The sequence below is a fragment of the Protobothrops mucrosquamatus genome, unplaced genomic scaffold (assembly GCF_001527695.2).
Source record: "Protobothrops mucrosquamatus isolate PMUCROS unplaced genomic scaffold, P.Mucros_1.0 scaffold23, whole genome shotgun sequence".
NCBI classification, from domain to species: Eukaryota; Metazoa; Chordata; class Lepidosauria; order Squamata; family Viperidae; genus Protobothrops; species Protobothrops mucrosquamatus.
The window spans coordinates 2,478,623-2,492,493 of record NW_015386408.1 but is presented as its reverse complement, the minus strand read 5'-3'; the positions used below and the strand labels follow the sequence as shown (position 1 = coordinate 2,492,493).

Sequence of the window (13,871 nt, the reverse complement as noted above, 5' to 3'; positions counted from 1 at the left end):
CGCTTGCCAGCTACGCCTCGGCCGGCGCAGGGGGCGGAACCACGCATGCGCGGCGCTCCCGGGCAGGGAAAGTCCTCGACTTACGACCGGTTGGGTAGTCCTCGACTTACGACCGGTTTAGTCCTCGACTTACGACCGGTTTAGTCCTCGACTTACGACCGGTTGGGGTCGCGGCATTAAAAAGGTTGAGAACCACTGTCCTAGAACCTATTTAGGTACTATGATATCCCCCAGTTTCCCCATCGGCAATACAGAAATCACCCTAAACTGAAAATCATAGAGAGAAAAAGAATCCCTGTATATATATTGTAAACCTTAAGAACAGAGCAAGTTATATATAAGGATATGGGATTCAGAAACACTAAAAGAAAGATACAGTAATACGTCATAAGGGGGGGGGGGAGAAATTAGCAAGCTTATAACTAATCCATTTTTTAGTTTTCCCGATTACAATTTGACCACGATGCTTGCATTAAACGTGAGACACTTCTTTTAAAAAATGGGGGGGGGGAGAAAGACCCATAGGCTAAATGTCTATGGAGATTCTCAATCATCCAGCTAATGGTTCAAAGAAGCTTCTTGAGTGAGAAGCAAAATGTTTTCAAATAAAAGAAAAAGAAAAAAGAAAGTCCAGTTTGCCTTTTGCAAAAAGCACTTTGGGAACCAGAGGCTGTTCAATTAGAATCAGCAAATATATGTTTGCATTGTTTCTGCATAACAAAGAACTATAGCCGCCTCACCAACCCAAGGAGAATTAGCCAACTGCTTCATTTTACTTTCTGTTACTGTTACAGAAATATTGTTATTTACTGCTGCATTTCCCCCCCCCCCCCCAGACAATCCAGAATCAGAGTTGAAAAATAAAAAGAAACCTTCAACTAGTCCTGCTGTTTTGGGGGAAGAAGCAAAGAAAAAAGCTAGAGAACAGAACGATTCCTGATTAGTTATAGGTACGATGGGCACTGCTCAAGAAACCAAAACAATTTGTGTCTACGCAGAACATCCTGATTCATTCATTGGTGTTTTTCAAAATGCCTTTAGGATATTGAATCAGACAGAGACATTTCTGTCGAAGGACAGACTGGAAACAAGTTAATCATTTTCTCTTGCCCAACTGCTTGAAAGAGTCAATATAATTATCCACTATTCTATCATACACAGCACATCCAGTTTTACATTAACTTTTCCAAGTTCTGTCCACACTTTAAAAAAAAAAAGAGTCTAACCCGTCTCCTGCGTTCTAAAATGAGCTGTCCAATCCTTCCTAATATATTATGAAAAAAAAAAAATACTGCAGTCATTTTAGTAGAATGCAATGCTAAATAATTTAAATCTGCTCCACATTTATGTGTGCATGCAAATTTCCACCAGTTTTAAATCCCTCCAAATACTTGGGGCATTTTTATTAATTATTCTCCCACTGCCTCTAAAACTCACCAATCAAGTCCTTTCCAAGGACCTGAGACAGGCAGGTATTGTTAAAGGTATTGTTGCAGGATGCAAGTTGTTCCAAGTAAAGCTGCCCTTTGCAATTGACTGACAATAATTTTGTCAGTGTTGTAGGTGTTCAAGGGATGCTCCAGATGTTTTGCAATTGCGTCCAAGATTGCATCTATTACTATTGGTTCTATCTTTGCTTTCTTTTGCCACTGTTGTCATACTTCTATTTGCCGATCATTGTATTTCATAATGTTTTCCAGCTCTCTTATTCTGCTGGCTCCAAGTATTGCCATATCCACTATCCAGACTTTTTTACCTTTCTTATCAACAGTTGTTAAGTTTGGGGCATTACGTAGCAGGTGACCCTCTGTTTGAATTCTAGAACATTTTAGCTTTTTTTCTTTTTCTTTTTCTGTCTATTTTGTGGTCCCACCAGTGCTTGCAAGGCAAATGGTATTTCTTGCAGATATTCCAATGCACCATTGTTGTTATTTCATGATGCCTCGGTTTGTAGTCTGTGCAATCTTCTTGCAGTAGCTAACTAGGTGGTCCACTGTTTCTTCAGTTTCTTTGCAGAAGTGACATTTGCTGTCTGTTTCTGTCATCTCAACCCTGGCTTTATAAGCATTTGTTCTTAAGCCTTGGTCTTGTGCAGCCAGAATTAGCCCTTTTGTCTCTTTTGTCACCAAATTCTGGTGTACTCTTGAGAGTTCACTTAAAGAAACTCCCAATCTTCTCCTTTATACACTAGGCCTCAGTGTCACATCTCTAAAATTGCACAGTACTGAATTTAATCTCCAGTGGATGCTTGTGACATGAGTACAAATGGAAGCACATGTATGGAATGCTTTAAAGCAATGTGTTCAGAAGCTATGGAGGGCAGTTGCACAATTACAGGAAAAGATGTTGCAGCTACAGGTGCTACACCTTGCCCCAGCACAGTCAGGGGCATTTTTGGAGAGCTAAAATCCTACCAAAACCCTTGTAAACATTTACAATGCAAAGTTACTGAGCTATTTCCTTTCATCTACACCACTTAGAGTTGGTCAACCAAAGCAGTTTATAAATTCATACACATACTGATTATATGCCATTGGCTCTTAGCAACAACATAGATTTTTTCTAAGTCAATTTACCCTAACCTTGTTTTTCTAGTCTTACAATGATGTACTCATCATCACTGTAACTGTCCCATCTACCTTGTTGCTGATTGTCTTCTCCTCCCTTCACCCTTTTCCCAGCAATAGAGCCTTTTCTGAAGAACTGGGTCTTTTTTGGCAATGTGTGTGAGGGTGAAGGTGTATCTATATACCACATCATGCACGGAAACATAACTACATATTTTTAAGCTACTTTCAAAGAAATCGTTAACATGGAATACCATTCATTAAGACAGGAGTGCAAATCAAGCACATTTAGACTCTGGAAAGGCTTTATACGAGAGCAATTCGGAAACAAACCTCCATTTGGTTATCAATGACAGACCCTTGCAGACACAGAACTTTTATTATACACATTAGAAAACTACAACGTTACATTACTTTTCGACATTATCGCCATTCAAATTGAGGCACCTCTCATAACGTCTTACAAAGTTGGAAATTCCTTAGTAATAGTTACTTGGTACCAAATTTGGGCTATAGGGGGGGTAATAAAAAACATCCTAACACAGTGGTTCTCAACCTTTTTAATGCCGCAACCCCAGCCGGTCGTAAGTCGAGGACTAAACCGGTCGTAGGTCGAGGACTAAACCGGCCGTAAGTCGAGGACTAAACCAGTCGTAAGTCGAGGACTACCCAACCGGTCGTAAGTCGGGGACTTTCCCTGCCCGGGAGCGCCGCGCATGCATGGTTCCGCCCCCTGCACCGGCCGAGGCGTAGCTGGCAAGCGGCAGAGACGGAGCAGGCCGACCACCAGCTGGCCCAGCCCAAGGGAGGTAAGGCACCCGCCGGAAAAGGGGAAAAAATGGCGGAGAAAAAAATGGCGGACAGCCTTGCTTGGCGACCCCCATGAAATGGTCGATCGACCCCAAATGGGGTCCCGACCCACAGGTTGAGAACCACTGTCCTAACAGAACTGCTTCAAAATTTCTTGGGTGCATCTAGCGGTATGCAGGCGAGCATTATGATGAACCAATACCACACCGGAAGTGGTGCCACAGAAAATCCCGCCAAATGTGAAGATGCCAAAGGAGTACTACTAGTGAAGTTCATGGTTCAGAAGTCTACTGTGAAATGTTACGAAAACTCAGACGAGCCACCCATAACAAGCGTGGGGGCATGCTGACTTCCAGTGTGGTGTTGGTTCAAGATAATGCTTGCCTGCACACCACTAGATGCACCCAAGAACTTTTGAAGCAGTTCTGTTCAGATGTTTTTGATTACCCAGCCCCCCAATAGTCCAGATTTGGCGCCGAGCGACTTCTACTAAGGAATTTCAAACCTTGTAAGACGTTATGACAAGTGCCTCAATTTGAATGGCAATTATGTCGAAAAGTAATGTAATGTTGTAGTTTTCTAATGTGTATAATAAAAGTTCTGTATTCGCGAATATCTGTCACTGGATGTTTATTTCCAAATTGCCCCCGTAGATGTTTAAGTGTTTAGCTGTTCCTGGATTGTTCTTTTCGTCAGTTATTATAGCAAACCCCTCAAAACTAAGGCAGCAAACTATTCAGCTCAGAAAAGTTCCCAGAAAAAGTGAACATACTTTTAAAGTACTTTGTTAGAATATTTTATACTGGATTTTGGAAATTCCATCAGCAAAATATCAAGCAGGTGCTTCAGGTAGATTTATTTAAAAATGGCTTACTCATAGTATCATTTCACTGTTAAACCCCTTTCTTATACTCAGGAGCATAGAACCTTTTTCTATAAATTTATGTAAGGTTTTTCCTATCTGCAGATTTTTCTTTAGTAGTACATTTATACTATTAGCCGTTGCAATTTATATAGTGGTGTGCTCCGCAAATTAATAAAACGGTTATTGAAATTCTTCCTTTTGCTTTTCTCTTAAAAAATAAAGTGCGACATGGTGGATAAGCACCTCATATTTTCCTTATGCATGGCTAAAGTAACACAAACGTTGTGTGTTTATATGTTCCTATTAAAACACTTGGTAACACATCCTATACCTATTACTAAAGTTCTTCTCAAGGACCTTCAAATTCTAGCTGGCTCGTAGAATTACCTTCAGGTGCAAATCTTTCTTCCACCATGCTAAATATTGTCTCAGCAAAACAAACATATCAGGAGGAAATATGTTTGTGCAGGCTTTCCTGTGAAATCAGGTTATAGCTCCCTTGCTGAAAGAAGCCTATCTATCCCTCTGTGCAATGCCATTAATTGTTTGGAAGCCTTGTTTTCTAACATATCCCCCTTTCAAACAAACAAATTAGTCAGAACTGATTAGGGCAAACTTCAGATTTAATATTAGCCCAGGTCCGTGCAACTACCAGGCCTGAGCCTCCTTTACTTTATATCCCCCCGGTCTCATCTGCTTGACATAAACCAAACAGGCTCAATACTCTGAAACAGACTAGCTCAGTGATGGCGAACCTTTTAGAGACCGAGTGCCCAAACTGCAACCCCAAACCCACTTATTTATCGCCGGGTGCCGGGTGGGCCTGGCTGTGGTGGTCATGGCAGATTGGGTGGGTGTGGCCAAGATGGGCATAATCACCTCAATGTTGCTCGTGGGGAGGGACGTCTGTGGGGGCCGGGCAGGGTTGGGAGAGATCCAGGGGGTCTCTGGCAGGTGGGGCAGTGGGCAGGAGGCTCGTCCTACGGGGTGAGGTGAGGCAAGACAGGGCGGGGGTGCCATTGTCACAGGGAAAGGTGAGGCAGGGGCCGGGGCGGCTGCTGCCTGACACCATCGGCCCCTGCACACAGAGGCCAGTGAGTGCATGGGTGCTGGGATGCATCTGGCCATGTGGGACCTCGGCGAGTTAGCGGGCGGCTGGTTGAAGAGGGACATGCCTCTCCGGGGCATGGCGCGTGTGCCCACAGAGAGGGCTCCGAGTGCCACCACTGGACTAGCTAAAAGGAAGAATCTGCTTGGGCTCAGTTTACAATATAATAGTTTTAATACAACTTTCTGTCTATGTGTGTATTTGGGTTTTTTTTTTAAGTTTTGCTGAAGAATTTGGACTGCGGCAATACAGCTTGACTAGGCTGGAGTATTACTGATGGGGAGGGGGGAAAGCTTCTCTCAAACAAAGTAGCAAAAAAGACAGCCACTTTGATAAAAAGTTTGATATGTCTTTATGTGACCTCTGATACAGGTGGAAAAAGCACCCCTGGGAATTCTTGATCTCTCATATCGTGAAATCAATTATAAAGAGGGGAATAAGCAATGTATGATTTTAAAGGATATACTCTCTGAATTGGATTAAGATCCTTCAACCTGACATAGATCCCTCTAACTAATAGGTGTCCCTGTGGATTGCTGAGTAGAGGGGGCAGTGCTCATCTCCGTTTCAAGGCCATTGAGCCCGCGCTATCCAAAAACATTTCTGCGGTCATAGGGCCAGCATGACATCATGGAGCACAGTTACCTTCTTACCGAAGTGGTACCTATTTATCTACATGCATTTGCATGCTTCCGAATGGCTAGGTTAGCAGGAACTGGGGCACGAACAAGGGCTCACCTCATCCTGTGGCACTTGGGGTATCGAACCTGGGCTGCTGGCTTTCTAGCTGACAAGCCCAGCCTGTCTTAACCGCTGAGCCACCATGTTGCCCTCTCTTACTGGTAAAGGAATGAAAATTGCAATTCCCAGTTACAAAGTGATTTAAAAGCATTTTAACACGCAAGTTCAACCTGTAACTTTTGAATCAAATGTTTCCTCCCGTAAGATTTAACCAAAAAAGCACATTAACCCATGAAATAACCTAGCATCGTGCAAACTGTATTTGAAATAATTCATCTGGTCCAGGATTTTATCTCCAGTGGCAACCAAAATATTGTAAGTAGGTCATGAAGCAACAGCTTTCCAAATGTAGTTCCTGTATATTGCCTGTGAATATGGAGATTTCATTTCTCTCCCTTGGAGGACTGCCTCCTCCTGTAAGTGAGCAATACGAATCAAGAGCCCAAGACTGGAATCAAACAGTTTCTCCACCACCAACCTCTCTCCTTGTGTCAGACATTCAGAATGCTATTTTTCAACTTCAACACAATCTTTAAAATGTTGCGCTCTCTCTCTGAATGCAACAGGAATTGCCGTCAGAGAGACCACATCTGCCTATCTACAGTAGCTTTGGGGTAAGGATCACTAGCAAATAAAATAATGGCTGAGGCTCATCTGCTTATACCATTCTAGGTACTCCATTCCAAACAGCAAACCTACTTAATTGTCAACTTCTATTTTGATTGATAGGAAAATCACCCATAGCCTCTCTCCATTATTTATTTGTTTGTTTATTACAGTGCAAGTATTTATGTTAATCCTGTCGCATTTACTGTCTTGATCCAATGCCCAGTGAAAGGGCTGGTGTGATTAAAGAGCCAGTGGCTCTAAGCAAAGCTCACACAAACAAGCCAACCAGTTTATCCACCTTCTTCCTGCTTTTCCAACGAAGTGCTACACAAAGGACCAAAGGGAAGGAAATATAGGCTGTATCACATATATCTCAAGCCTTGGCAGACTAGGTAAAATTTAGGGTATAACGTTCAGGAAAATGTTGCTTCTTCTGCAAAAGCCCTTCCTTATATTACTAGTTTTCTCCATGCAACCACAGTTTCTGCTAATGTCCTGCACAAAGAAATGTGGTCCAAGCAGGGTGCCATCACTTCCAGCCTTGCCTAGTATCTTAAGTCATCTTGTACATTCTCTGACTGGAGGAAAACATAAATTACTTTGAAGCAGAGGTGTCCTTGCAAGAAGTTCCTGTAGTTACAGCTGCCAAGGGCAGTTCCTGCTTTCTGTGGCAGCTCCCTACTTTTCCCAATTTGTAGAGAAGTTTGGATTACAGAAAGGAGAACCATCCACATCAATAGTGAAAAGGAACTCTAGAAGAATGGCCAAGTGAGTCTATGCTAGGGTTGCATCTTCCCTATTGAAATTATTGTCATCCATCCAAGTCCTAAGCATGAGCTGTGTCAGGCGCAAAAAACAGGAATGGAACCATACATTAAGCTCCAATTAAGATGATTTAATGCTCAAGCTTATACACAAGAATCTAGTGAACTAAGGTCAGCACTAAATTGGCCCTAGAGTTAAAGGTAAGAGAATGGAATTCAAAGGGGGACTGGACTAGGATAGCTTGTGGCAACATAACAACTCCAGGCTGATTCCTCTCTTGACTCTTTCCCCAGACTCTGCCTCTTCTTTTCCTACATCTGTGAGATTTGTGCTAACTAAGACAACCAAAGAAGCCACTAATACAGTGGTTCTCAACCTTTTTAATGCCGCGACCCCCAACCGGTCATAAGTCAAGGACTAAACCGGTCGTAAGTCAAGGACTAAACCGGTCATAAGTGGAGGACTAAACCGGTCATAAGTCGAGGACTACCCAACCGGTCATAAGTCGAGGACTTTCCCTGCCCGGGAGCGCCGCACATGCGTGGTTCCGCCCCCTGCACCGGCCGAGGTGTAGCTGGCAAGTGGCAGAGACTGAGCAGGCCGACCACCAGCTGGCCCAGCCCAAGGGAGGTAAGGCACCCGCCGGAAAAGGGGGAAAAAATGGCGGACAAAAAAATGGCGGACAGCCTTGCTTGGCAACCCCTGTGAAATGGTTGATCGACCCCAAATGGGATCGCGACCCATAGGTTGAGAACCGCTGCACTAATAACTTCAACATTTTAACACTACTTTGAAGTTCACTGCAGAATAGTTAGTAGCCTGATGCTGCAGGGTCTAAAACATCTTGTGATCCAAAGTTAGTTACGCTCCAGCTTTAGGAAACTGGCAAGACATATATGCCTTGCCTTGCCAAGTCACATTGATTTCTCAATACATTTTTGTTATGCTTCAAAACTCCCTAACAATTGCAGCATTTTTTTCTAAGCAGGGCAACTTACTCCTAAATTGTTTCTTGTTCTCATAGAAGAAGGTACTGAGACATCTGAATCACTTACAAAAAATTGGAGATAAGAAAGGATGGTTCTTTTTCTGTACGTTGCTTATTACCAAGCCTGGCTAGTTAGAAACCTCAATTCTGGAGGTCCTTTATCAGCCACTTAACAACTAAACCCATCATTCAAAGTTTCATCTTCCAAGATCCCTTCTAATCTTATGATTATATATTTTACGACAAAAAGTAGCCTAATAAAAGCTCAAACAGACATTATTATTTTTCTGATAATAACACACCAAAGAAGGCAAGAAGAGGATCAAGTCACTTGCCTATGACAGATCTGGGAAGCAAAACCACACAGCTTCCCCTTCCAGCCCTGGAAGGCCAACAATAGAGGAAGCAGCAAGGGAAATGGAGCAAGAAGACACCATAGGAAGAATGAGAGCATGTATAAAGAGCATGTGTGACTTGACTGCAATTCTCCAAGCTAGTAAAGCAATCATTTGCAACCAATCATGATTAGTGGAGTTCATTTACTTCCAATTTGCTCAAAAGCCATTTATTCACCAATGCTTAGGCTCAAGAGCTGCTCCATAATAAATGAGAAAGCATATACAGACTGGCTTTTGAATATACAGTATATACCAGTGATGGCGAACCTTTTAGAGACCGAGTGCCCAAACTGCAACCCAAAGCCCACTTATTTATCACCGGGTGCCAGGTGGGCATGGCCCCCTGGGTAGGCATGGCTGTAGTGGTCATGGCAGATTGGGTGGGTGTGGCCAAGTTGGGCGTGGTCACCTCAATGTTTCTCATGGGGAGAGATGCCTGTGGGGGCGTGGGCAGGGTTGGGGGAGATCCAGGGGGTCTCTGGTAGGTGGGGCGGTAGACAGGAGGCTCATCCTGTGGGGTGAGGCGAGGCAGGGTGGGGGTGCCATTGCCATGGGGCAAGGCAAGGGCCGTGGCGGCTGCTGCCTGACACCATTGGCCCCCACACACAGAGGCCAGCCAGCACATGGGGGCCGACAGTGTCCGTCAGTAGCCACAGCCTGCCGGCCCCTCGACTGGTGCATTGTGAGGCTCCGCAGCCCGCCGCCGCTAGATGGCCGGCTGACAGTTGAGGAGGCAATGCAGTGGGTCGTGCCCGGGAAAAGGAGAGCATGCAAGGCCAGGAGGGACGGGACGGGGGGGAGGGAAAACAGCCATGCCGGGATGCATCTGGCCACGTGGGACCTCGGCGAATTAGCAGGCAGTTGGTTGAAGAGGGACGGTTGCCATCTCCGGGGCATGGTGCATGTGCCCACAGAGAGGGCTCTGAGTGCCACCTCTGGCACCCGTGCCATAGGTTCGCCACCACTGGTATATACATTTCTCATTAGTTAGGAGTACTGATACAATTTAGCTGGCCAGGAGGAGGCAGAATGGGGAGGTAATAATTCATGTGAAATTGTGTTCTTCTGAAAAACAAAAATAAATTGTTATTCCTTACCTGGTTTCTTCTGCCAATCCGAGTAGGAGTAAGAGATTTTGATGGGGACTTGACATTTTGAGATGCCATACTGCCATTTTCAGCAATCTTTCCTAAGCTCATAACTGCTGCCATTGCTGTGTCAAGAGAGGGCAAATCCACACCTTCAAAACAGTTGAGAATCGTGGTGCTGCTGTACAACTGCTTAAGATTTGGAGTTTGTTCTCTGAAATTATAAACAGACATACATGTAAAACTGTAGTATCTTACCAAACCATATAATTCCAAACTATGATCATCTATACGTACTGCATGACACATCCTTTAAGAATGAAGAGACAGAACTAATGAGGAGAAAGGGAAGGCAATTATTTTACTGATTAGATTTTATTATTATTCACAACGTTAAATTGTAAATTGTTTTATCCCATCTTTCCCCCAGGTGAAATATATGTACATTTCTTGCATTCTTGCTCATTTTTTTTCTCCATATCAATAAGCCCATGAATTCTAAAACTCTTTCAATAACCGCAAGTTGTTGAAGTACTGTACTGTACTTCTTTAGGCTATGACATACGATCACTGGCAGCAATAGGTAATCCTCGACTTACTCTCACAATTGGGACTGGAACCTTCTGTTGCTAAGCAATACGATCATTAAGTCCCTACATGAGCTGTGGTGGCACAGTGGTTAAAATGCAGCATTGCAGGCTAATTCTGCTGACTGCCAGGAGTTCGATTCTGACCAGCTCAAGATTGATTCAGCCTTCCATGGTTTTGAAGTTGGTAAAATGAGCACCCAGATTGTTGGGGGCAATAAGCTGACTCTGTAAACCGCTTATAGAGGGCTGTAAAGCATTATCAAGCAGTATATAAGTCTAAGTGCTATTGCTATTGCTACATGACCACATCTGATTTTACCTTTTTTCCCCATGGTTCTTAAGAGAATCATATGGTCACTGAGCAAATCACAGAATCATTAAGCAAATTCAGCTTCCCCCATAGATTTTACGTGTTGAAAGCCAGCTGGGAAGGTTGCAAATAGTGATCACATGACCCCACGATACTGCAACCATCATAAATTCATACCAGTTGCCATGTACCCTAACTGCAATCATGTGACACTGAGGTCATAAGCACAAGAACTGATTGTGTTACTTTCTTTAGCACTGTTTTAACGTTGAATGCTTACTTGCATAATAGAAGAAAAACTGGCTTTAAGTTCAAGGCATATAAACTGCATTAAAATAACACAACTTATGGGTGAACATGGATTACCATGTCAGTCTATCTCAGTAAAGTCACATCAATGGCAAAACTAGATTAGGTACTGTATTCATCCCAGGCTGCACTCCTGTTTCTTCAAAGTGAGTAAAACCTCATTCAGTTTCTAAACCTGAGTTCCTAGACCTGAAAATGTTTATCCATAATACATCTACAAAATAAAATGAATTGGCCTTCACCTAGGCAAAACAGAAACCCTAGAGTCAAACAAAAGTCCTACCATATCATTCTGTACAAATAACATAATGTAAATAAACATATTCACCATGTTCCCCAATTCCCAAGTGCCAATATGATCAGACACTATGACTGAAGGTATTAAAAATTGGCCAGAGAACTTCCCTGCTGTTGATAACCAAGGGATAATAATGATGAAAATCACATGAAAATGACTCAATCTGCTTCTTCAGTACTAATATATATATTAGTATATATATATATATATATACTAAAAATAATATATTAGTAATATACTCAATATATATTAATAATATACTCAATATATATATTAGTATGTATATGTGTATATATATGTATATGTGTATATATATTTCGCAGTTGCGACTTGAGCCTGCTCTATGCCCCTAGTTGGGGGCGGCAAGGCAAGAGATATTGTAAAAAGAGTAAAACTGCAGTATGGCAGTTGAAAATGTCAAGGTGTTCACAATCAGACCGATCTGCAACATGACTTAGTTTGGCTTTGGCTTATAAAAATCCATGAGCCCAGAATTGTGTTTTGTAAATGATGGTTTATTACCTTCCTGGAAAAGATGATTTGCGTCCTAATTTTGTGACCAAGCTAAGATCCTTATGTATTGTTCATCCATAATCATTGCTCTAAGTAACTGTGTTGTGTTCTATGATTAATTCTTTACTTTTTATTTCTTTTGTAACCTTTACTATTGCTAAGTTTAATTTTATTAGCATAAAGATTACGTCTGATACAAATACATACTTCCCCCCCCCAAGCTTTCTATATCATTTGAAGGCAGATTTCAGCATGTATATATTGTACAGTAATATTTCAGTTATATTATTTTACTATATTTTAATATTTTTATATTGTTAAAATGCCTTCACCTTCATTGTTGTTAATAAAGGCAGGTTATAATATTTTATTGCCACAATGATAATGAAAGAAGAATAAAAGACAAAAAATCTCCAAATTGGTTCCTTTATTATTTAACATTTTGATACTAGATAATTTGAAAATGAAGACTTCATAGAATTTCTCTATTTTTAAGAGGGCAGAGTGCATTTAATGGAAGAATCCAAAACATATTCAAACATCTTGAAAGAGAAAACATTAATAATCCAGGGAGTATAATTATTCTGCATTATTAAAGCAGCAGCTATTAAAATATCATATCAAGTCTGATCAGGCCATCCTGATTCATCATTATCTCATTTATTTTCAGCATATCACAATTCAGACAAATTCAGATATTCAACTGTACCTACATCTCAAAACTGTTTGATGATGTAGATTTTTTCAGATCATAGAACATCAAACTCTTTCAGACCATGGAACCTTAGTTTAAAAAAAAAAATCCCACAACTCCTGATTAAGGGGCAAAACCTTGGTGATTAAAAAATGGGTGTGTTGGAGGAATGGGAGGGAAGTCTTAGTGTCTTATGGAATCCCATCAAAGTCTCAGAATACTATAGGATTTTGCAGAATTCTGCTTAAAGAATAAGGTAAAGGAAGACCCAGATGGAAAACCAGAAGAGAAGAACTCAGTAGAAGAATGTCTCAGAACATTTTTTTAATAAAATGTTAGCACAAATAACTGCAGTGGATGGGAAAGGACAGAAGGAAAGACAGACAGACCTACTGCCTAGTATACTCAGAAGGGATCAAGCACTATAGGTCAGGAGCCCATCATGCCTAATGAATCCTCTCAATTTCAATGTTATCAAGAAAAAAGGAAGCCAAATTTACAATCTGCAATTACTATCATGTTACATGTGCAATCCCATATTGTAGCTGGCGTAAAAGTACACATAAAAAAAGGACAGAAACATTGTAAATTGGACAGTGAATACTCCTTACAGCAACTGCTTTACGTATTTTCATAAGTACAAATATAGCTCTTTGTAAAAATAGTAATATAGTTTAGTTTGCTTTCGAGAAAATGCAGCAATTTTTGCACATCTTTTGGAGACGCTGGACTGTCTCACAGAAATTTTAAGCTCAGCTGCTTCTAAAGTCTCCACACCTCAAATGGCATCTTCTGCCAGTTAGAATGTCAACAGAAGACTAACAATGCAGCAGAAACTTAATTTTTTATGGTCACATTCTCATGAAATGTTTCCCCGAGGAAAATGATCTTTGCCCTCAAGGAGCGAGTTCCCAGGACATTGATGTAGTTTTAATGAAAGCTACACACAAACTGGCCAGTTGCACTGTCAAAAAACGGACCTGTTTAGATGAAGGGTAAAAAAGGAAGCATTATCACAGGTTAAAGTTCACAGGAATGCCCCCTTCGCTTCCATTTGGATCCAGGCCCACCAAGAAAAATAGCAAGCAATAGCTGCAAGACTCAAAAGCATTAACACATATAAATAGACTACTAGAAGCTACCAACAGCAAACAAATCAGTCGGCTTTTGACAAAGGCCAGCTCAGAGGCAGAGTAGTCAGAGTAGTCAGCCCAAATA

General features: G+C 41.8%; 1 protein-coding gene across 1 annotated transcript in view; it reads right to left on the bottom strand.

Annotated features, from left to right (window-relative positions):
• Nucleotides 1-10,104, bottom strand: part of RREB1 (ras responsive element binding protein 1) — a 75,572-nt gene extending 65,468 nt beyond the window's left edge. Inside the window, exon 1 of the mRNA XM_015810844.1 lies at nt 9,949-10,104. Within this exon, the coding sequence (XP_015666330.1) occupies nt 9,949-10,062 (114 nt within the window). The 5' untranslated portion in view covers nt 10,063-10,104. The remainder of the gene's footprint in view (nt 1-9,948) is intronic.
• Between the last annotated feature and the right edge of the window lie 3,767 nt (nt 10,105-13,871).